We start from the raw sequence: 24,475 nt of genomic DNA on the forward strand, positions 1-24,475 counted from the left end.
TAGAACCACCTTAAATTTGTCTCTGACTCGAACACGTTGAGCAAATGGGAGTCATGACTCACTGCAGGAAGAGGCGGACCCAGGATTTTGACGCAAAGGGGCACTAATGATTAAATGCCTTAATATTGACATGTTAATTGTTACTGTCAAAGTTTGGCGTGCAATTCTTTGAAAATTTAATAATTATGATAAGATATTAGTAAAATAGTATAAAGTATTAAATTCAACATTGGAAGAAGGAAATTGTGTTTAGAATGGGAAAAAGATTTGATTTGGGGCTTCTTTTTTTTTTTGTGTGTTGTTTTTTTTTTTTTTTTTTTTGGGGGGGGGGGGGGGGGGGGGAGGGGGGTTAAGGGAGGACTAAAGAATAAAAAGAAGAAGTTGCGGGCTTATTAATTATTTGTAGAGAGTCTACAAAGCAAACCGAACAAAAAAATAGAAACTAAACTGCTATAGCCAGGCTCGAACTCAAGTTTCATGAAAGGACATAAGGGGCCCAACAACCAATTGCACCAAAGTAGTGAATATATCTCAAGGGTCTTTTTAAATATACATACGTTTTTTACGATGTATACACTATATATATATAATGTTTTTTCGAGGTTAGCAGTGGCACGTGACCCCCTCCTAATAGAGTGGGTCCGCCTCTGACTGCAGGAAGACAACAAACATAAGTTCCATATGTCGAAAACCAACTCCAAGACCAAATAATAATAATAATAATAATTGTGGCTCAGTCCCAAAATAATTATTTATATGTAATATTTGATTTCAGTAATTAAGTGAATTGCTAATTAATTAATTTGTTAATAAATTACTGTCGTTATTAACAACTCCCCTTATATAGAGAGTTCAAACATAGTTCTATTAGCAAAAACGTTTCATATTAACGTTAGTGTGGTGTCTATTTCGAGGTGTCATGCTAATCACGCTAATTCTAAGCTCTTATATCTGGCATTATCTGTAATTATTAAGATGCATAATAATCACAAATTAGTTTGTTACAAAACCAAGACCTTGCTTCGAAACCAAGACCAAAAAGCTTTGTCACTGCAAAGATCAAAGTTAATCCCTTCCTCATATTATTTGTCCATATATATTATCTGTCTTTTAAAATTTTTGCACACCTTTTATGCGGATATAAATCTAGGATTTGAACGAAATAGATTGGATTTTAATGTTCTTACAACTAAACACAAATGTACCTTAAAATCTATATAAAAGTTTGTTGAATTGTTAGTAGATTTTCACATTTCTATCTATGTTATGTGTCGAAAACACTAAGTTTGAATGAGACTGTCGAAGTGTTGCATCAACCCCTACTCATAACAAAGATTATTTAATAATCTTAATCATGTGGTTATTTATTATACTCCCTCCGGATAAAAAAAAAAGTCTACTTATCCATTTGCACACTCCTTAAGAAATTACTCATTCCAAGAAAAAAAATGTAAATTGACTAAATTACCCCTAATTAAATAGGCATTGAGATTTGGTCACATAACACTTAATAGGGGCAAATCTGAAAAAATAAGGCTAATTGTTTCTTGATTTAATAAGTGTGACACTTTTTTTGACCCAAAAAAAAAGGCTAAGTGAACACTTTTTTGGATCCAGAGGGAGTACAATCCTTTTATTTTGTTTTCCTTATAGATCTCATTTAATTAGTGCTCCAGTAATTAAATGAAGCAAAAGAAGGATATATTTGAAACAGAAAGAGTGATAAATGACTACTTAATTTTGTTTAAAATACCAATATTTTGTAACAAATTTGATTTACCAAAGTGACTAATAATATTTGAAACCCCAAGTAGATTAATACACATTAAAGGTTGTCAAAGTCAAGAAAAGCCGGTGGAAAATTAAAGTAAAAGCATCATTTGTTGAGTTGCCTTTATGAAAGAGATAAAATTACTACTAATTCTAGACGTAAAATACGGTTAACTGCTCATGTAATTTAATTTTTTTCTACCTCAAAAAACCTGTAGTTTGATTTTACACATTGAGAGTCTTCAATTTTTGCCTTTTCTTCTTTCATACATGATACGTTGACAGGACTAAATATTCATATGTTGGTCCCTATGCTAATCGTCCTAACACTGCACATAGTATTAGGTGAATATAGTCAAGATTTAAACCATAAAACCAACTACCCCAAACTTCTAGTATTTGCCAAAACAATTGAATTACCAACTACATCATTAAATATAAGAAGAATTAATAGCCAAAGGAGCAAAAATTACCAAATATGTGACGTCGCTGATGGAGAGCGGACTGATGAGGGGTGGGTCAAGCAGGATTTTAATTTAGGCTTCTAGACTGATAAATTTCTGAAGATGGGGTGCATATCACACCTTTGGCAAATTCCACATCAGAATGAGATAAGAAATAGGAGAATTTTATAAGTGAGTTCACATTGTATGCATGCCGAAAAATAAATTCGTGTTGGTCTACACCCATAGCGAACAATATGTTACATGGACTTGGATCATGACTGAATACCACATTTCTAGATTTAATAATGTTAACATGTTAACATTAATAACATCAAAGCAAGTAAGCAACGTACAAGCATTTAAGCCTAAGGTAAAATACTAAAATACCAACTATGAAAACACTACTCAGGAATCAGGACCTAGTTTAATCAAAGATTTAAAGGGAATGGTTACACTTCTTAGTACTTACTCTATACATATTTTTACTTAAGATTTCATAAATTGCTCGATTAATATCCTTAATCTCCTTTCAGAAGAAATTTTAAGTGAAAAAAAGTAGATTTCATGATCAGACAAATATTAATCTGACAAGATAAAAATTACTGCAATAAAATCATTAATGTATCTTGACTTTCTTTTAGGACTTAACTTAGATACACTGCTAATGTAAGAAAAGTTCTATACTATAGTTAGACCTTTTTGTGACAATTATCTTTTATAACAATATTACATCATAATAGTCAGTTTTTTCTTTAAAAATCGACTTTTTATGTTATGTTATATTATACTATGTTTTCTATATCAGTAAAAAAATATTCAGACAAACAAAGCTACAAAAAAAGGAGTCTGACTTTATCATAGTATTTTAACTTGTTCTAGCAGGTTATATCCCTCATTTTCAAGTTGCTAATGCTACTTATAAGCAACTATTAGTCATTATTTTTTAATAAAAAATACATCCAGTTACCACTAAGAATGTGGTGGGGGATGAATAAGATCCTTTTGCCCTTAACTAAAGATCTCGAATTTTAGCATATTTTCAGTAGCAAACACCCTTCTTTAAAATAGGCTCTACGCGGTGTGAAACTGAGTTAATGATCATGGGTTAGGGAAGTTGGGGGATAGTAAGAAATTTTGAATGGAATTAACCATTCAAACTTAAGTTAATTTAATGATTCGTTAAAACACCAATAAATGCTCAATTAGCTCTCTATATAAACCCAAGAAAAGTCCTGAATTTATCTCTCAAACAAACCTTGTAACGCTTTTATTACTCTTTTAAGATTTCTCACTAGAACTTCCATCAATATTTTTTACTCCACCAGGACCACCACCACCTCCCCCCCCCCCCCCCCAACCACCACAAACAAAAAACCACCCACCCCCCAGTAAAAAAACAAGACAAAAAACCCAAAAGCATCCCAAGAGAATTAATCCTGAAAAAAAAAAACATAGAACTTTTTGCTTCTTCTTGTCTTGCCTTCTCCACACTCTACACACAACACAGGTATATGCATTTTCTTTTATATATGTTCTTTTGTTTCTTCTTAGACCTTTTTTTTTCGTTGTGTACGAGAAAATGATTCCTGTTTTAACTAATTTGTATGTATGTGTATATATATATATATATATGTTAATGTTTCTTTGTTTTTTAGTAGAAGGTGAGAAAATGAAGAAGAGGCAATGGAGTTCTGTTCTTGGATTATTGGGCATTTTTCTTCAGTTTTCTTTGCTGGCTGAATCTTCATTAACAAGAGAGTTAGCTTCTTTACTTTTCTTTAATTTTGTTTTAATTATAATAACTCCATTTTTAGTGTTCTGTTATTTGACCTGCATTAAATTTAAGAATAGACTAAGATTTTGTATGTTTAATGTCTGTTTCTGTCAACTTGTGCTTTACTCAACACATTCAGGGTAAATAGAGTTTGTTGTCTTAGTTGGGCTGATAATTTTGTATTTTAATAAGAGTAGCGTCGGACTTAGTTGGCGCACCTCGACTATTTCATTGATTAACTAATATGCTATTATAAAAAATCGTATAACTCCGCCATCAAGACTATAGATAGATAGGAAAAATAAATAAGGAGTACTAAAATGATCATGGTTTCAGTCTTTGTTGAAATTTAAATAATGCTTCTCATAATTTTACCCATTTTATTACCCACTAAGCCACTATTTGTTAAGTACAACTGCTATTCTGTTTTCGTGTTTCCTATACGAGAATACTTTGTATTCCTTAACACAATTTAACTTCTAGGTGAAGGGTGATTATGGAGAATTCACACTTTCTTTTATTTCTCTATTTATTGTTCTTTTTTCATCCTCTGTTTCTTTTCTTTTTCTCTAAATTAGGTATTCCTCCACTCCCACAAAAATCTTAACAGTGAAGGGATGATCAAATCTAAACTCTCTTGTTCCGTTTATTAAACAAAAATTGGAAATTTTCTGTACCTTCTGCATTTTCTTCTCTTTATTGTGGCTCTATCAACACTTAAAACAATTTAAAATTTGTAGTTTTTAACATGTTATAATATTTTTCTCGCTATAAAAGTATGTCACTGAGAAAACATGTCAAATAAAATCCGATTTTTTAAATATAAATATTTTCAAAATAAATTTAAAATTTGACCGAATGACACTTGTAAAGTGAAGTGATCCAACTATTTGCCATTTTCACACTTATTTTCGTTCTCATATGAACTAACTTTGTCATCTTTCCATTGAAAAGATTCACCTCACCTAATTTATACATGGTCCTATCATCTTGTTTTACTTTTTACTCCTCTTCACACAACACGATACGATTCCCGTGAACATGTCTTTAAAAAAACATTATAAAGGGAGAAAAAGAGGAAAAGAATTTAAATTTTTCCAAAAACATTCTTTATCTAATTCCTTCAACCACTTAGATTTTTTTTTTTTTTGATGGTGAACTTGTGAACCACTTAGAATTTACATGTGCACTACCCCTAACTTTAGGGCATTCATGGCATATGAGTTATGACATATGTTTTCTTCTGCGCAGAGAAAGGTATTTTCACCTTCTTGAGATGACATTTATTAATACGCTATTCCTTAATTACGAGGAAAGAATTCTGTTTAGATTAAATTAAGTGGTTAACATAATTACTCCTTTGCTGGAAAAATTACACACTACTAGAAAAAAATATTTTTGACACCGACATTCAGTGGCCTTTTGGTATGTATTGCCCCCTAACTATAGATCAGATCCACCGGACAAGAAACTCAATTCTGCACTGCTGCTGAGTCGTCGGACTTATCCACCAAAGGAAATTTATGCCATAAAACATGATTTTCCACCGAACCAGCTCACTGGGAAATCGGATGGTGGAAAACAGATTCCCACTGAAACGCTGGGAAACTGCCTACTTTTTCCGTGTGAAAACACTAGTATTTAAGTTTTCCACCTACATTCGGTTGGAAATAGTCACTGAACATTTTTCAATGAAAAATCAGTGGGAAAATAAAGATTTTTTTAGTAGTGACACAGTGTAGATAGGTAAATTTATTTTGTATATCTGATATAACTAATATTTCTACAATAACTAATATTTTGAATCCTATCTTGGCCTTTTTGTGTGTTTATCTTTCTTTATTTGATTCTCTTTAGTAAATTTTTTGACTCTGCAGCTAATTAAACTTGGTAAATTAAGTAAAACTTTTAATATTGAACCAAAGAGCTACTCAATCAGCAGAGCCAGGTGATCTTGGTAAAGACAAGAAGAAAGAACAACCCGTGAATGAGGAATCTCACTTTTCTTTGGTACTTGTGACTCCATAGTCCGACTTTTGACTAAATTTATACTTCTCAAAACAATATTATACTTCTCAAAACAATATTAAAAAAAGGAAAAGTTGCAAATATATCCCTAGTTAAAAGTGGTGCATATATACCCCTTTCGTTACACAAATGATGCAAATATAACTTTTTTGCTAACATAATTTAAAAAAAAATAGTTTTTTTTTAATTTAAAAAATTCCACGTTGCCTTAAAAAATAAGTCTACCTGTTTTTTTTGGTAGACTTATTGTTTTAAGGCCACGTGGTAATTTTTTTTTCTAGTGGGTCGGGTTTATTTATAAAAAAATAGGTAGGTTTTTTTTTTTTAAACGAACGAGATAATCCACTAGAAAAAAATTGCTTCGTGGCTTTTAAAAAATAAGTCTACTAAAAAAAATGGGTAGACTTATTTTTTTTAAAAGTCACGTGACATTTTCTTAATTAAAAGATAAGCTAAATGATTTTGAGAAAAAAATTTGGCACCGAAAAGGATATATTTGCATCATTTGTGTAACGACAGGGATATATTTGCACCATTTGCGTAATGGAAGGGGTATTATATGCATCACTTTTTTAATGAGGGATATATCTGCTCTAAATCGCAAAGTTGAGGGGTATATTTGCACCTTTTCCCTTAAAAAAAAAATAGTGTCTCAAAAATGTTAAGAGAATGCTCTTGTCTTTTTGTTCTCTCTAGTTTTTTCTAGCATTAGAAGAGATTTCACTTCATTTACTGGTTATTGTGTTTTTGCCCTCAGATTTTTATATGCCAGTAACACATATATAGGGAATTTCTAGTATTTTTTACATTTTCTTGTTAGTTATGATTCATATAGCTGATTCCAATTTTCAACTAGTTCGGATTGAGGCTACTGTTTTTATTATTGGTTATTGGGTTTCATTTGTGTCCTAATCATCCATACTCAATAGCCCGACTAACTGGGTACGTGCAACATATACTCATTAAAGGGGAACGTTGCTTATCAATAAATTTTCTTTTCACGAGGCTCAAACGCGAGACCGTTAATTATGTATCATATCACATATTGTTATCAGTGGCGGAGTCAGGATTTCTGCCGAGGGGTTTCAAAATATAAAAAAATAAACATAAGAAGAAGCCTAAGGAGGTTCAACATCTACTATATATACATCAAAAATAACTTTTAACTTTGTAAAAACAGTATTTTTTTCCGCCGAAGGGGTTCGGATGAACACCCTTGACATAGTGTGGCTCCGCCACTGACTGTCACAGTCATTTTCTAGATTCCCTATTACTTGGTTCCTAATTTTTGTTCTTTTTTCTTTTTGGGAATTGTTTTGCAGGAAATTATTTAAGAAAAAAAGCCAACTCGACCAACAGTCTTTTCCACCAGTGCAATTGCTTACACTGGATGATTATGTAAAATCTTCTATTACCACCTTTTAAATCTTTCAACTTTTTTTTTCTTTTTTCTTTTCAATTCTACTCTTTCTCAGAGATAAACTAGAAAGAAAAATAAAAAGGAAATTTGGAAGGATGATAATTGATAATTATAGTTTCAGAATATTGAGGGTCTAAATTGCAAGAATTCCCATTTCGTTCCCTCTCTTGTATGTTTATTTAAATTTTTCCGTTTATAGTATTTCTCCTCGTACACTTATGTGAGAATAAGCACGAATTTTAAAGAAATTTTAACTCTAAAATCCCCCTAATAATTTGTTTTAGACGATATGTTATTTGGTATATGAAAAATGGACCAAATAAATTTCAACTAGTATAAAATTGACATAAAGTTGATTGATCTAACATTTTTATTCTTTTATTCAATTTCTTTTTTCCTTTTGAAGGTGGTGGTGAATAATGGTCTGTTCAATATCACTTTTTCTGTTCCTGGGGGAATGGTCACTGGAATACAATATAATGGGATTGATAATTTATTGGAAGATGAAAACAAAGATGATAACAGAGGGCAAGTCCTTATAACCTTTTATTTACTTCATTTTTCTTAGTCATAATATATTCACTTAATTTGAATACTTGAATTTGTTTTTAGGTATTGGGATGTTGTTTGGAACAAACCAGCAGAAAAAGGAATTTTTGACAAGTTAAGTCTTCTTCTTGTTCTATATTTTTCTTTTTTTTTGTTTCTACAAATTTTGATTCGTAAAGGTAATTGGATAAGTCAAATTTTGTTACTTCGTTGGCATTAGAATAAAGTCTTGTTTTTGCTCTTGACTTCTAATGGAGCTCTTATTTTGACACGTGAAGTCCATGGTAAAAGGTTGATAGCTAAATTTGAACTTTATTATCTTGAAGTATTTTGACATTTGGAGTCCATAATTTAAAAAGTACTATTAGATAAGGTAAGTTTAGACTTTTGAACATCATTTCGTTAAAGTACTTTGACATGAAAAGTCCATCTTTTATGCTGGAGCCCCCTTAATGATAAGGAAAAAAATACGAAACCATCTTCTAACTATGGGAATATGAATGAATCCAAAAGTATAACGAACAGTAAAATTGATCATAACATTTTCACTCTATATTTGAATTTGATAAACTAAGTGTTTCTACGTCATGTTGGTATACAGACTTTATGCAACAGATTTTAAGGTTATTATGGAAGATGAAAATCAAGTGGAGCTTTCATTCACAAGGACTTGGGATTCTATAAATGCTTCACATCTTTCTATGAATATTGACAAAAGGTGGTGGTAATCTAATTTTTCACATTACTTTTAAGTCCTATTTTTTACGAAATTATTGTTTTTACTCAAGTGTCCAACTTTTATTATTAGTAGCATTTATAATTTCTTAAACTATCGAAAATTAAATGGTTCTTTTTTCTTATTTTAGGTTTATAATTCTAAGAGGAAACTCTGGATTTTACTGTTATGGAATTTTGGGACGCTTAGAAGGATGGCCAGATATTGATGTTTACCAAGGAAGAATAGTCTTCAAGCTCAATGAAAAATTGTACGTAACTCAAATTGTAAACATTACTCTATTTTTTATTTCTTTATTATTATTAATTGCACATTCATATTTTTTTAAATGCTTTTTTAAGTTAAGAGTTTTCAATTGTTGGGCCAGGTTCCAATATATGGCAATTTCAGATGAAAGGCAAAGGATTATGCCAACAGCCCACGATCGTGAAATGGGCCAAAAACTTGATTATCCAGAAGCTGTTCTTCTTACTAACCCAACTAATTCTTTCATCAAAGGGGAGGTAAATTTCATACTAATAAATTAAGTAATTGCACGGTTTGGCCTTCATAAGGTCTTTATTTTTGTCCTTCAAATGGGTTGGTCTTTCATTTTGTCCTTCAAAATCGAACTTATGCATAGCAGGACATAAGTTTTTTAAGGGACCTGGCACTACCTCTCTAGGCATAAGTTCGATTTTGAAGAGCAAAAATTACAGACCAACACAAACTAGGGACAAAAGTGCAAATGACCCTAATAAATTTAGCTCATTATATAGCGTTAGTTTAGTTTTTACACTAAATTTTGTAATTATCCATTGAAAGTTTATGTGTTTTAGGTTGATGATAAATATCAGTACTCTTGTGATAACAAGGATAATCGGGTCCATGGATGGATAAGCCCAAATCCACGAACTGGGTTTTGGATGATTACACCAACAGATGAGTTTAGAACTGGTGGGCCTGTCAAACAAGACCTTACTTCTCATACCGGCCCAGTAAACATGAATGTAAGTAACTTATGGATATGTAAAAACGTATTTACACCAAACCAATAGGTACATGACATATGCTTGCATTAAACTTTTGTTACTTAATTATGAAATTTGTATGTCATCATCTTATCAAGTCACTTTAATTGTGGTTAGCTAATATGATTTGGTGTAAACACCCTGCGCAATTTTATTATGAGAAAAAAACACTCATTGGGCTCAAACTTGGGACGTGGTGATGTGGTGTGACGGATACTGGATTCCCGTGTGCCAGTAGCTCACGGCTGGCCTAAATGCAAGCCCACTATGACGGGTGTCACTACAAGTGATGGTTGAAACTCAACTTTCGTTATGTTATGGATCGTTGAAACTCAACTTTCGTTATGTTGTGCATCAATATCTTTCTTATTTTCTTTTGATAAATGTTTCATTTACCCTATTCATTTTTATCAGTAAACAATTGAACTTCAAAAAGTAAATTGGGTAAGTATTAAGTGTTAACATTGTTTCTCGAGATTGACCAGTGCCATTCTTTGATAAATGGTCACTATGAGTCAAACTCAATAAACTCTGGTCATTCCTAGTTCTACTGTTAAGGGGGAGAACTGGATTTTAACCTTATGGTCAAACACACACCGGGCTATTTTATCGAGTACTCACAATTCTTGTTATTTTTTGTAACAGATGTTCTTTAGTACACATTATGCTGGAGAAATTTTGGGACTGAAATTTAGAGATGGAGAGCTCTGGAGAAAGGTTTTTGGCCCTGTTTTTGTCTACATAAATTCACTTTCATCTGATGAGGAAGATACTCTCACACTGTGGACTGATGCAAAAGAACAGGTATCGTATTACAACTTTCTTGAATTTTTTTTTAATATATCTTTCTAAGTGCAAATATATACTATAATTGTTTTCACTCAACTTTACAAACAGATGTTCATAGAAACTGAAAATTGGCCATATAATTTCCCTCTTTCGGAAGATTTTGCTCGAGCTGATCAACGGGGAACTGTAAGTGGCAGACTACTTGTCCGAGATAGGTACATTTAACATAAAATTGCTCCACTATTTTGTAAAAAAAAAAAGGTGTGATTTTTTTATGATCATTAAGAATCTATAATTCTATCTTCTTTCTTTGTACTAGCTATGTTAGCCAAAGTCTCATTACTGCAAACTCAGCTTACATCGGACTGGCTGCTCCTGGAGATGTTGGATCTTGGCAAATAGAAAACAAGGTCAACTTTTATATTAATCTTTGTTCCTCCTTTAATTTGTTTTTTTGCAAATTTTTAGCTTTTACTTCAAATTGAAAAAAACAACAGCATTTTTTTTGCCTTTGTTCTTTAGGCTTATCAATTTTGGACTCAAGCAGATAGTGAGGGCTACTTCTTGATCAAGAATGTCATTCCAGGGAACTATAGTTTGTATGCTTGGATCCCTGGTTATATTGGAGATTACATGTATGATCCGTACATCATTGTCACACCAGGTTTGCAAATAGTTTCTTTGCTTCAATTTAAGTGACAAAGTTTGAATCAGTACAGAGTTTACGAAAGAAACGAACTTGTTTGAAACGTCTGGTTTAAAACACTCCATAGCTTTTGTGTAATTATATAATGTTTGAAGCTTGTCCTCTTAAACATGTCATAAGCTCATTATTAAAGGTAAAATGAGAAGTGTAAAATTTAGAAGTGTGTCATTTCTTTGGAACAGGTTAAAAAGGAAAGTGTATCTCATAACCAGAACGGAGGGAGTAATGTTTTAATTACTCCTCCATTTACATCAAATAGTGAGTGATATTCGAAGTCAATGTTTCTTTTGCCTTGATATTTAGGCTTTGGTTACCGAAAAAGATATCTGATTTGGAACAGAGTGACAAGTGAATGCGAATCCAGAGTTTAAATTTGATGAGTTCAATATTTAAGTTCTCACTTCTAAATCCATTGCAATTTTAAAATTACGGGTTCAGAACTTAGTACCAATCGAAATTTTATTGATTTTTCACATATACATTTATGCTTCCTGTAAAAATGTTGGTTTCAATTGAACATGTTGTAACTACGTTGCAGTATTGTAATATCTGGATGGTATGACAAATCTCTTCTGTTCCGTTGGAAGAATGGCCTCCTAGAACAATCTACTAATTCTATCGAGTTGTTCCAAAGGATCAAAATGGCCAACAATTAATGAAATTGTCGCCTCTCTGTTATATACTAGTTTAGGCGATCCGTTCTGACTATAAGTAATATTTTATTTTTGTACATATCTAATATGCTTATGGATAAAGCAGGATCAAGAAAAAGGGTAGAAACTCTTGTATATGATGCTCCAAGAAATGGTCCAACATTGTGGGAAATTGGAATTCCTGATAGAACTGCTGCTGAATTCTTCATCCCTAATGCACAACCAACACTCTTAAACCAATTATATGCTGCAAATAATGAAGAGAGGTTAGTAAAATTTCATTTAAATAGCTAATTTTGTGTCTATTTTATGTTGGTTTATTTTGCATAATCTGAAATGTTTTTTTGTTGGTTTTTTCAGGTTTAGGCAATATGGATTATGGGATAGGTATACAGAGGTTTACCCTGATAATGATTTGGTTTATAGTGTTGGATCAAGCAACTATCAAACAGATTGGTTCTTTGCTCATGTCAATAGATATATTATCAAGTATGTTCACAACATCTTTACACCCTTTAGTGTCTTTTATCCTATGTTGTTCAGACCCTCCAAAAATGTCGCTGCACCTGTATCAGGTCATCCAAAATGCATAACATTTTGAGGATCTGAAACTCACCCGATAGTATTTTGAAGGGTCCAAGCAACACTACTTTTATCATTAGAACCTTCCCTTTGCATAATAAACGGAACTTCTGAGCGTGCTTAGCGTGATACAAGTCAGTATTCATGAAAAAATGTTTTCTCATAATCAAACACCAGAAAACTACTTCCTCACTGAATTTTTTTCCCGTCATATCAAATACACCTTCTATGTATTACATGGCCAACTGCACCGAAAGTGAACTGAACATTGCATATTTTGATTTACTTTATAGTCTTAATTTTGACTTTGGTGATATATACAGTGAAGATGGAAACAAGAGTTATGTACCAACAACATGGCAAGTTCAATTTGATCTTGAAGATGTTGACCAATCATCAAATTATACTCTTCAACTAGCATTAGCCTCAGCACATGAAGCTGAATTGCAAGTATGGACTAATAATCTTCTCAATCGTTTTCCTTGTAACTAACCAAGTATATTCAGGTTATATTGACAAATAGCCACTTTTCAGTCCTGTAATAAATTAAGAGCCACTTTCATGAAGTTTCATATGTGAAATTTGAAACTCCCAGAAAGTGGCTACTTGCCAAAAGCAGGGCCTAAAAATGGCCAGCGGGCTATTTCTAGATATTATATATTCGTATTTTTTTCCGACTAAGTACGTTTTGTGCCAATGTTTTAGGTTCAATTCAATGATCCAGACACAGATGCTCCTCATTATACGACAGGGTTGATAGGCAAGGATAACGCGATAGCAAGACATGGTATTCATGGATTATACAGGTTATATTCTATAAATGTTCCGGGCTCTCTCCTTGTTTTTGGAAACAATGTTATGTATCTCAAGCAAACTAGGAGTGACGAGCCTTTTAGAGGAATCATGTATGACTATATTCGATTTGAAGGACCTCCAGAAAGCAATTGATTAATCGACATAAGTTATTGAGCTTAAACATTTTTTATATGACGTCAATTATGGGGTTATATTATACATGTTGATAGATTTTAAAGGATCTAGAAGATAGTCAAGAAAATTGAAGTTGATTTTGTAGACTCTTTCTTGGATGTTGTAAGTGTAGGTAATTAGCTGTTGATGGTTGTTTTAATCGAGCAAAGTGCCTGAAAATTTTATGATAGCTTAATCTACTAATTTTGAACCTGTAAAATTTAAATGATATTCTCCTATCGCAAGTATCATTAATACATTACTAGTCAACTACGGGACAAGTTTCAGAAATTCATTTTTGCACTGTTTAGAGGCTTCGTGAATATAATGGGTTACCACTTTTATTTCATCATGAATGCTGAAGTTAAATGTTACAGTCTTAAGTTAAGATTTTATATTATGTGTTTAAGCTAAGTTTTTGGCTTTCGAAATGACATTAACTCTAATTGGGAGTTTTAAATGAGGGTTCAAACTTTGGGAGCCAGTGTGTCGCCTTGGTGTGCATCTACCCTATTTGTTAGAAAGGAAGGTGGCTCGTTGATAATGTATACCGCTTATCAGCAACTCAAGAAATGACTGAAACAGTCATTAAACATTATCAAGTCATGCGTTTTTGTAAGACCAAAGTCATATATGGACCCCTGAACTTGTCCTAATTTTTCATCTAGACCTCTCAACTGAAACGTTGGTCTCTCACGCTCTGTTTAAAGCAGTGAGCTTCACGCGTGTGCCAGCTGGCACGAGGGGGTTCAAATGACACAGTTTATCTTATGTTCGGGGGTTCAAATGGTCAACGTTTCAGTTAGGGGGTCTAGATAAAAAATCAGGGCAAGTTCAGGGATCCATCTATGACTTTTGCCTATTTGTAAAGGACATATATTTCATACTCAAATTGCACTACTCACAATGAAAGGATCAAGAGGAGCAACATAAGGAAGGTTCAAGTGGTTGCATATGTGAATCCTATATTTCAATCACGTAGACATTATTTGATTTTAACCTGTAATAAGAGAGAAATCATATGGTTGAATCGAATTAAACGAAAATAAGCAAACACCGTGTATTCTACTACATTTTTTTTTTTTTTTTGTATTCGCAATTTACTAACCTGACTAATTTGAATTACCACATGTAAACATTCCAATCATTCCACAACGCCCTTGGAGTTTTGCACTTGGGTAGTATCCTTCTATTTATATTCACCCATTTTCCAAAGCCAACTTTGTGCCGTTTGGAACTAAGTTTTGTTTAGACGGTATTCTTGAGAACTAAAAAGTAAAAAAGGCATATTTTATGGCCGGTACGTAAAAAAGATACTAAAACTTAAGGAAAGAAAAATTTCCTTTTTTCTATTCCGTGGACTTTTTGTTGACTTTCCTTATTTATTTAACAAAACTTTCTATAAGTATAAGAGACCCTTTGAATGAACTGAAAAACTTATAAAAAAACGTTAGACCACGGTGTAGACGTTAGATGATAGTTTCAAAAGCTATGTTTGCATAAGTCTTAAAAATAAGGACAAATGTGAATATATACCTCTCAACTTTGCGATTAGAGTAGATATATCCTGGTTACAAAAGTGGTGTATTTATACCCCTGTCGTTACATAATTGTGCAAATATATCCCTGCTTTTACAAAGTAGTGCAAATATACCCGTTTCGCTGACAGAATTTAAAAAAAAAATCATATAGGCTATTTTTTAATTTAAAAAAAAGTCTACCCATTTTTTTTAGTAGACATATTTTTCTAAAGTTACATAGTAATTTTTTTTTCCTGATGGGTCAGGTCTGGTTTGTTAAAAAATGGGTAGACTATTTTTTTTAAAGTGAAGGAGATATTTTTTTAAACGAATCATACCCGATACACCAGAAAATAATTAGCATGGCTTTAGAAAAATATGTCTACTAAAAAAAATACGTAGAATTTTTTTAAAGTCACGTGGAATTTTTTAATTAAAAAATAACCTAAATGATTTAAAAAAAAAAAACTTCCGTCGGCGAAAAGGGTATATTTGCACCATTTTGTAACGGCAGGAGTATATATACACAACTTTTGTAACGAGAGATATATCATCTCTAAATCGCAAAGTTGAGGGGTATATTTGCACCTTTTCCCTAAAAATAAAGATAAAATTTAAATGGTAACTTAAATAAGGAACATTTGCGTAAGCCGAACCCTTTTTTTTCCCTGCCCCGACGTTATGTTAAAATTTACTACTTGTTAAATAAATAAATAAATAAATAAAAACATTCACATATATTGGCAATTATGATAAGCTTATTTTATTCCATGCAACTGCCTTGTGTTGGAAGAAATACAAATTAATCTGCAGTTTTCCTCGAAAAGTAAGACATATATAGGTCAGCTGTGTAAATACTTAAATAGCTAGTAAAAGTAAAGTTCAACTTTCCATTTTTCATTGAAAAAAAAAAATTCCATTTTACTTGGGCTAAATTTGGAGAAATTAAACAACGAATTCGTCCGTAGTGTACTTAACAATTTACATACTACAAAGTACAAACTCAAACCGTCTATAAGGCTAGTAAATAAGTATCTATATATAGACCCACAGAACGTACCTGTTCTTTTCACTAATTATTTCGATTTTAGAAGACAAGTTTTGCTTTGTCTTACGGTTCATCAACTTTTTTTCTTCCTCGATATATGTTCACTTTTTTTAATTCTCACTTTTTATGCGTTATGTTGTTTTTTATCACATGCCTTGTGATAATATTTCTGGTCTAGAGTTTAAATTTTGTGCACTAATAATGTATAATTTTCTTTACATTATCAACTTTAGCTGACCTAATATGTAATACCTTAACATGTTGAAGCCGGTTAAAGTGTAATATTCTATACCGTCTTATAATATATAACTTAAAGCCTTTTGTTAAGCCGGTTAATATGTTATACCTTAACATGTTGGTTTTTGATAATATTTATGCATGGGCTTTTTTTAATGTTGATGTTTGTTGAGTTGCAGTGTTAGATGGAAAAGATGAGCTTCAAAAAGCAACACAAAAAAGTTTTGTGGTGGTTTGCTATTGTTTTCCAATTTTTCTTGCTTGTCAATGGTTCAAGGGTGCACCATGATAGGTATTATACTAAAAGCTTCCACTTTTTTCTTTCTAATTTTCATGAAATAAACAGAAGCTTCAGCTTCAGTTTCTTTTATAATAAAAATATGTTAGTTTAATGTATTTGTTACATACAATATTTGAATTAATTACTTGAAATTAATGATTAACTTATTTATTTATTGTTATTTCCTTTTCTAAATTACAGGAACAGTACTCAAGCCAAAGAGGGTGGCAAATTGCAACAAGTTTCTCCTCCTGTCACAATGACTATCACAACTGGCTATGTAATACTTTGATTTTTTTTTTATACGATTGCTTAACTTTATCCGCATCGTATAATCTACGTTTAGTCGTGATCATTATTGTCCTAATATTTATGTTTTACCTGGGAAAAAATTGTCAATTATCACTTGTTTCTAAGAAGTATTATTTAACTAATTAAGTTAATAATAGTTAACTACTCCGTGTAAGTTTGAAGCTTTTTATGACAAAGGTGTTAATGAATTTATGAGCCAATGTTTTTACTTATTTATCAGGTGGTAATTGATAATGGCATTGTGCAACTTTCTTTAACTAATCCCACTGGAGCAATTGTTGGAGTTAAATATAATGGGATCGATAATCTCCTCGAACCCTTACAAGAAACACAGAGGGGGTAAGCTACAATTTCTTTTTCCTTCCTTTTTAAAAATTCTTACGTGTAATTAAGCTATTTTCTTGTATTTATTAAAACTGCAGATATTGGGATACTGTGTGGAGTGGTAAATTTGACACGTAAGAATTTTTGTTTTCACATTTTTATGTTATATAATTTCTTCAACTCAGTAACATAACAAAATATGTGTTTCTTTTTTGTAAAAAAAGAATTTTATGTACACCTTTTTAATTTTTTTGGCAGGCTTTTTGCGTCAAAGTTTAGTGTGATAGCACAAGATGTTAACAAAGTCGAAGTTTCTTTCAAAAAAATCTACGATCCTTCGAGTGGTAACAATCCTCCTCTAAACGTTGACAAAAGGTGAGATTTAATTTATTTTAGAAAATTAAAAGTGTTTTTTTATAACATAGTGAAATTACATGGAAAACTTGTTGGTTTCTATCATAAATATATAGGTATGTGATGCTGCGTGGGAGTTCTGGATTTTATTCATATGGAATATTTGAACACTTAAAAGGATGGCCTGATCTAAACTTGGATGAAGCTAGAATTGCTATTAAGCTCAGAAAGTCACTGTAAGTTTATTAATACTCTATATATAGTTTTATTACCCTTACAATTATTAATCTTTAATTTAATGCTTTAAAAAATTTCGTGAAATTACGCAAAATATTTGAAGATTGTCTCTCCATGATAAATGTCTAACTTCTCATTTTTCTATAACAAATTCAAATAGGCTTTATCTTTCTGCTTGAGTTATTTGTGTGTGTGTGTGTGACGTTCTCAAGTTCGTTTTTATATTAACCTTCTTGTAGAAATATCAAAATTTCTGATAGAAAGTCCGTTAAACCCTCATAAACGTTTCTGATAAGCAAAAATTTGAAATTCTATTGAAAATTTGCATGTTTCTACAACAACAACAACAGCATACCCACTTTATAGCCTGTTTGGCCAAGCTTTTTCCCCAAAAAGTACTTATTTTTTTAATAAATACTTATTTTAAAAAAAGTGAGGTGTTTGACCAAGCTTTAAAATAACTGCTTTTATGGAGTAGCAGAAGCAGTTTTTCAGAAGTTAAAAAAAATAGCTTTTGTCCAAAAGAACTTTTTTGAAAAGTACTTTTGAGAAAAATACACAAGCACTTTTTATAAGTTTGGTCAAACACTAATTGCTGCTCAAAAATACTTTTTAAATTAATTGGTCAACCACAAACTGCTTTTAGCCAAAAATCCTTTTTTGAAAAATACTTTTTTTTTTTAAAAGTACTTTTTAAAATAAATTGTTTTTATAAGCTTGGCCAAACACACTATTAGTCTCACAAGTAAAGTCCGAGGAGGATAGAATGTACACAGACCTTACAGGACCTTGTGAGGTAGAGAGGTTGTTTTCCACGTACCATCGGCTCAAGTAAATAATTCGCATGTTTCTAGAAATGTAAATTAAAGGGATAATACTTATTATGTTGGATTTTAACTTGTGTAATATTTACGAATTCTTTTTCTATTTTTATGATTAGGTTCCATTATATGGCAATATCAGACGATAGGCAAAGGGTAATGCCATCAGAAGAGGATCGTGCAAGTGGCCAAGTTCTCGATTTTAAAGAAGCTGTTAAACTCACAAATCCATCCAACCCTAAACTCAAAAATGAGGTAGCTTATTTTTATTGAGTTTCTGTTTTATGCACCGATAATGTAAAAAATCACGTTAATTTGACTTATAATAACAAATAACAAGTTTCGTATCAATAGCGTAAAAATCTTTTACACCATCAATATATATATATATATATATATATATATATATATATATCTTAGATTCTTACTAATTTTTAAGTAACTTGTTTACCCTATAGGTTGATGACAAGTACCAATATTCGGATGAGGTAAAAAATATTAAAGTTCATGGGTGGATTAGTGATACTCCACACATGGGTTTTTGGGTAATTTCACCAAGTTATGAATATTGCAATGGTGGTCCTATGAAGCAAGATCTTACCTCTCATGTTGGTCCAACATCAATGGCTGTAAGTACATATATTTTTAGCTACACATTATCATATAACCACAAAGAATTTTTATTTTTTTTAGTACTTACACTGACCGTTATAACAAATTTTACAATCTTGTCAATTCTATGAGAAATGATATATATATATATATATATATATATATATTACTAATACTACTAAAAAAGAGTGAATTTTTCTATTGACGTTCCTGACGGAAATATGGGACATATATACTAAACAATGTAACGAAGTTTACACTATCATGTATAGAAGTTAAACTATGTGAAAAGCGATATACACTACTACTACTACAAATGAGTTAATTTTCGACGATCTACTGGAAATATGGGATTTCCGACAAAAAGTTTATTGAAAACGTTTCCGATGAACCAATTTTTAAGGACAGTTGGAGATTTGCGTTTTTCTAATATAGTCTTGTAAGTTAAATAATTATAAATGTTTGAGCAATTTACCTCCTTTATTGTACAGGTATTTTTCAGTTCGCATTATGCAGGGCCACAATTGGGAGTTTCACTAACAAATGGAGAGGCATGGACTAAAGTTTTTGGTCCAGTATTTTTCTATGTTAATTCAGATTCTAGCAGTGATCATAGCATACTTTGGGAAGATGCCAAAAGACAGGTAATCTCCATTTACGATATTGTTAATTTCACTTAATTAATTTATTTTACGAAAAATCTGAGTAAATACTAAAATTTTGTCAAATTTGCAGATGAATGAAGAAACTAAAAAATGGCCATATGATTTCCCAGCATCAACAGATTATCCCCATGCAAATCAACGTGGCTCAGTTAGTGGTCAATTAATGGTCCATGACTGGTAATTATTGTTTACGTATAACAGCATTTTTGGCCCCTTAGTTATTAGTAGTAAACTCTAGTTTGGAGTTTGGTTCTTGTAATATATGACTCAATATATTTAACTTTTAATTAATTAAAATGTAAGTTATTGGTCCTTTTGTGTAGGAACTATATTATATTAATTTAGACCATCTTTAGAAGTACATCCCCCGCAAATATAGAGTAACAATGCAAGTTTAACGTAATACATAGATAATTAAGTGCTGAATCTGTCAATATTTTAGGAAATTTGTCATTATTCACAAGTAAAGGGATCAAAAGAGCATATTTCAAGTCAATAACTTAGTAAGATATTATAAGGATTAAAATCAGAATTTAACAATAACTAACAAACCAAAAGTGTTATTACCCCTTTTTAAGTTATTCTCGAGTTAATTAGTGATGTAATTATAACTGAGTTTAATGTTTATACACTTATAATTAAAAAAACTTTTTACATTATCAAGTCACTTAAAAGGTACCTACATATAACCAAACGTTGATGGTGAAAATTTCTTCTATACATATAAGATAAATCATTTATAACCTAATATAATTGAAGGGTTTCTTAAATTTCATTTGATTAGGTACATAAACAAAGCTGCTTTTCCTGCAAAGAATGCATATATTGGACTTGCTGCACGTGGAGTTATTGGATCTTGGCAAAGTGAGACTAAGGTAATGTCTTTTTGTCTATATTTTATATATATATACAGAAATTTGAGTATTATGGTGATCAGTAACTTTACAGTAAGAATTTAATTATTATGCTTTACTTATTATTATCTACAGGGTTATCAATTTTGGACTCAAACTGATAATTCTGGTAACTTCAAGATAAATAATGTCAGACCTGGAGTTTATGGATTATATTCTTGGGTCCCTGGAGTTATGGGAGATTACAAGTTCTCTTCTAATGTGGCTATCACACAAGGTAATTAAAAATCCTCCCCCTCCCACCCCCACTTTTTCTAATTTCTATGGTATTCTGTCCGCTTCATTTTATATGATGATATTTAATTAAGTGAACATGAAGTTTAAGAAAAAAAGGCTAGACTTTTGACATGTGCCTAGAGTTTTTGAACTTAAACATGCAATAATGTTTCTATTGCCAGGGGAGAATGTCCTAGATTTAAAGTTTATGGATTTTAAATTTTAGCTTTTTAGAGTTACTAAGTTTTGTACATATTAAACAAATTTTCTTAAGATAATTACAGGGTTTAGACTCATGCCGAACCCGTACCTACTACAAAGATAAAACAAAAAAGTTTTAACGTTAAAAGAGTTTTCAAAAGTATTATTCTTTTCTTAACTGACTATAAGGAAAAAGTGTCATTTAATATGCAACTGATGAAACACTTTAGAATAATACAATTTCTATAATAAATCATTTAATTGGTGCAGGGAAGGAGACACATTTAGGTCAAATAATTTTTGAAGCTCCAAGAAGTGCTCCAACTCTATGGGAAATTGGATTTCCAGACAGAACTGCTGCTGAATTCTTTATACCCGATCCATTGCCTAGTCTTCAAAATTATTTGTACATTAACAGTACTGTACATAAGTAAGTTTCGATTAATCCTAACTTTATTTTATATAAAACAAAACTCTGCTATATTTTTTTTATAAATAATTTAGTTAATTTCATTATCATTTGTTGTTAATTACAGGTTTAGACAATATGGTTTATGGGATCGTTACACGGATTTATATCCTAATGGAGACTTAGTATACAAAGTTGGTGTTAGTGATTTTCGAAAAGATTGGTTCTTTGCCCATGCAAACAGGTAATTAATTAATTAAATAGATAGTGTTGGTTCTTTAACTTCTTGGTCTAATTATTTTTAAAAACATAATCACATATAATTCCGTGTTTTTTTAAATATTTTCAATTTTTTTTTATATTGCAGGATAAATACGGACAAGAGTTTTTCACCAACGACATGGCAAATTTCATTTGATCTTAAAAATGTGGATCCTGCTGGCACTTATTATCTTCGTATATCTTTGGCTTCTGCATCCTATGCTCATTTGCTAGTAAGAAATCAACCTCACTTCTATTCTAACATCTTTTAGTTTTTAAAATGAATTAAGACAAAAATTTAAAGAGAATTTTGAGAAAACCAAATATTAGATGAGTTAAAGTTTTATGTACGGATGATGTAAAACATATTACGAAATCAAGTCATTATATGGTAACTAATTACATAGAGGGATAAATAGTATTTGTTGGTTCCTTAGTTATTGATAAATTCTGATTTTGGTTCTTGTAATATATGACTCTAACACCTTTAACCTTTAGTTAGTTAAAATGTGTACTTTTATATTCAGACTAAGTTTAGAAGTAAATTATCCTCATATATGAGTAACAATACAAGCTTAACATAATACATAGGTAATTAAATGGTGGAACTGTTAGTAATTCTGACAATTTGTGAATATTTTCAAGAAAAGGGAGCATTAAGTTATATTTCAAGAAATTGGATGTTGAATATGCTTAATCAAATACTAGAAATATTAAAAGAATTTACTAACAAGAGAAGGAACAAAAATGCTATTAACCTTTACATATAATTTTTATGTTACAAGTATTGAATAGATAACATGGTTAAAACAATAAGTAACCGGTTAATATTGTAACTAGTCTACGCTTTTTACTTTCATTATTTTGTTCATAACAATAAAGGTAATATATCTTTTTATTTTTATATTTATAGGTGTGGATAAATACTCCCTCAAAACCAAGGCCGTGGTTTGATTCATCACAAGTTGGATTGAGTAATGCAATAGCCAGACATGGGATTCATGGATTATATATGATTTTCAATATTGAATTTCCGGGGACTCAACTTCATGTTGGTGAAAATATAATATATTTGAAGCAAGCATCAGTTTATGGTCCTTTTACTGGACTCATGTATGATTATATTCGTCTCGAAGGTCCTTCACAATAGAAAGAGGAGGATTTTGATAATTAGAAGATAGATTTTCCCCCCTCAAGGGAATATACACAATCATTTTTTAATTTATATATAGGTATAGTCATTTTTTTTTTAGTTTTGCCATTCAATTATTGTTTTGAGAACGGATGTTGTTCTCGAGAGTAGTTTAGTGTTTGAGAACGGATGTTGCTATTCAATTATTACCAGTCTAATAAAATTCTCTCATCGTTGGTATTTAGTTTTGTTTGTTTGTTTGTCTTCGGTTTATTATCTCTAATAATTTCTAGTGTTTGCCTTACTGACTTACTTGATTTGTCTATTACATATGCTTTTATGTCTCAAACTTGCAGAATTGGTTTTTTTTTTTTTTTTTTTTTTTTTTTGTGATTTTATAAGACTTAAGACAAATTCTCGAAAGGACAATCCAATGATATCATTCAGACTTTCAGAGGTCACATGTCGAATCAAAGTGTTACAAGTTTAATTTTCGTTACTTCCAATTGTGAATCGACCATTACATTACAAATTTAATCTTTCGTACTCTCATATTATCTCTATGAATATGAAGGTGGGGGATTTGGTTGGGGCCTTGGGGGGGGGGGGGGGGGGGGGGGGGGAACTTAGGAAGTAAACGAAAAATATCTAAAATTGGTCTTTTCCTTCCCTACTACTCAACAAATTAAAACTTCTATTCCTTGCCTGCTACAGTTTCAAATTTCATCTCATCTCTGCTTATTCACCTAAAAATCATAATAATCAACTTATATGCATTGCATGCTAAGGGTATGTAAACCTTACATCAAATCCCCCCCCCCCCCCCCCCTCAGCTCATGGTATGTTGGAGGCATTGCTCCACCTGCCAACTTAAACAAACTTGATGGCAAGTATAACTTTAGTCACTATTAATGTTTATTGAAGTTAGGACTTCCCAACAGTAGCAGAATTAAGATTTTTACTAAGGAGTGTCAAAATATAAAAAAATAGATATACGACGAAATTAAAGGGGTTCAACACATATATATACATAAAAAATTATTTTTACGTATTTACACAGTGTAATTTTTCGGCGAAGGGTGTCGGTTGACACCTCTTGGATGCATGTGGCTCCGTCACTACTTCCCAATGCCATAATATCAGTTAGAAATGTCTAAATTTATTTTGGCAAGTTTTATATATCTGAAGCTTTGTCAAGGCCACAAATTTAATAAAAAATGTCTAAAGTTTAGGTTTGTCAAGTCCACAACTTTCAGTCAAAAATGTCTGAAGTTGATCTCAACAAGTTATTCTAATCTTCAAGTGACAATGTCTGATGTTTTGCCTTCACAAAGCCACACTTCTGACAGAAATATCCGAAGTCAGATGCGAATTTTCAACTTCAATAACATATGTCTGAAGTTTTTTCTGAGACGGATAAACTTAAAAATAAATTCAACTGTAGGTATAAATTAAATGACGGATGCGAAAGACGGTATTTGTGCACTTCATCCCTCACAA

General features: G+C 31.4%; 2 protein-coding genes across 4 annotated transcripts; both read left to right on the top strand.

The window, feature by feature from the left end:
• Positions 1-3,550: 3,550 nt before the first annotated feature.
• LOC132615346 (probable rhamnogalacturonate lyase B) lies at positions 3,551-13,622 on the top strand. 3 transcript variants are annotated; one of them, XM_060329932.1, is made up of 17 exons: positions 3,551-3,723; positions 3,872-3,974; positions 7,341-7,416; positions 7,845-7,966; positions 8,051-8,101; positions 8,589-8,705; positions 8,854-8,973; positions 9,091-9,226; positions 9,542-9,712; positions 10,379-10,537; positions 10,631-10,737; positions 10,842-10,932; positions 11,045-11,186; positions 11,988-12,147; positions 12,242-12,370; positions 12,787-12,913; positions 13,169-13,622. In XM_060329932.1, exons 2-17 carry the CDS (start codon positions 3,886-3,888, stop codon positions 13,409-13,411), a joined length of 2,040 nt encoding a protein of 679 aa, XP_060185915.1. In that variant the 5' UTR covers positions 3,551-3,723; positions 3,872-3,885; the 3' UTR covers positions 13,412-13,622. The 3 variants fall into 3 exon arrangements, with proteins under 3 accessions (XP_060185915.1, XP_060185914.1, XP_060185916.1); XM_060329931.1 differs by having other exon boundaries at positions 3,875-3,974; XM_060329933.1 differs by lacking the exons at positions 3,551-3,723; positions 7,341-7,416 and having other exon boundaries at positions 3,875-3,974.
• Positions 13,623-16,422: 2,800 nt separating this feature from the next.
• Positions 16,423-22,993, top strand: LOC132615317 (uncharacterized). Its single transcript, XM_060329897.1, has 16 exons — positions 16,423-16,529; positions 16,719-16,797; positions 17,050-17,168; positions 17,252-17,287; positions 17,412-17,528; positions 17,624-17,743; positions 18,685-18,820; positions 19,024-19,194; positions 19,669-19,821; positions 19,913-20,019; positions 20,627-20,717; positions 20,832-20,973; positions 21,444-21,603; positions 21,710-21,826; positions 21,950-22,076; positions 22,757-22,993. The coding sequence occupies exons 1-16, from the start codon at positions 16,423-16,425 to the stop codon at positions 22,991-22,993; spliced, it is 2,019 nt and encodes a 672-aa protein (XP_060185880.1).
• The last annotated feature ends 1,482 nt before the right edge of the window (positions 22,994-24,475 follow it).

This window comes from Lycium barbarum, chromosome 10 (genome assembly GCF_019175385.1).
Source record: "Lycium barbarum isolate Lr01 chromosome 10, ASM1917538v2, whole genome shotgun sequence".
NCBI classification, from domain to species: Eukaryota; Viridiplantae; Streptophyta; class Magnoliopsida; order Solanales; family Solanaceae; genus Lycium; species Lycium barbarum.

Bases quoted from the DNA above. Each gene is read 5' to 3' on its own strand.
- LOC132615346 (XM_060329932.1), top strand. From the start codon at position 3,886: ATGAAGAAGAGGCAATGGAGTTCTGTTCTTGGATTATTGGGCATTTTT. The intron at 8,974-9,090 runs GTACGTAACTCA...TTGTTGGGCCAG, and splicing joins TTCAAGCTCAATGAAAAATT to GTTCCAATATATGGCAATTT. The intron at 9,227-9,541 runs GTAAATTTCATA...TATGTGTTTTAG, and splicing joins ATTCTTTCATCAAAGGGGAG to GTTGATGATAAATATCAGTA.
- LOC132615317 (XM_060329897.1), top strand. From the start codon at position 16,423: ATGGAAAAGATGAGCTTCAAAAAGCAACACAAAAAAGTTTTGTGGTGG. The intron at 19,822-19,912 runs GTAATCTCCATT...TCAAATTTGCAG, and splicing joins GGGAAGATGCCAAAAGACAG to ATGAATGAAGAAACTAAAAA. The intron at 21,827-21,949 runs GTAATTAATTAA...TTTATATTGCAG, and splicing joins TTCTTTGCCCATGCAAACAG to GATAAATACGGACAAGAGTT.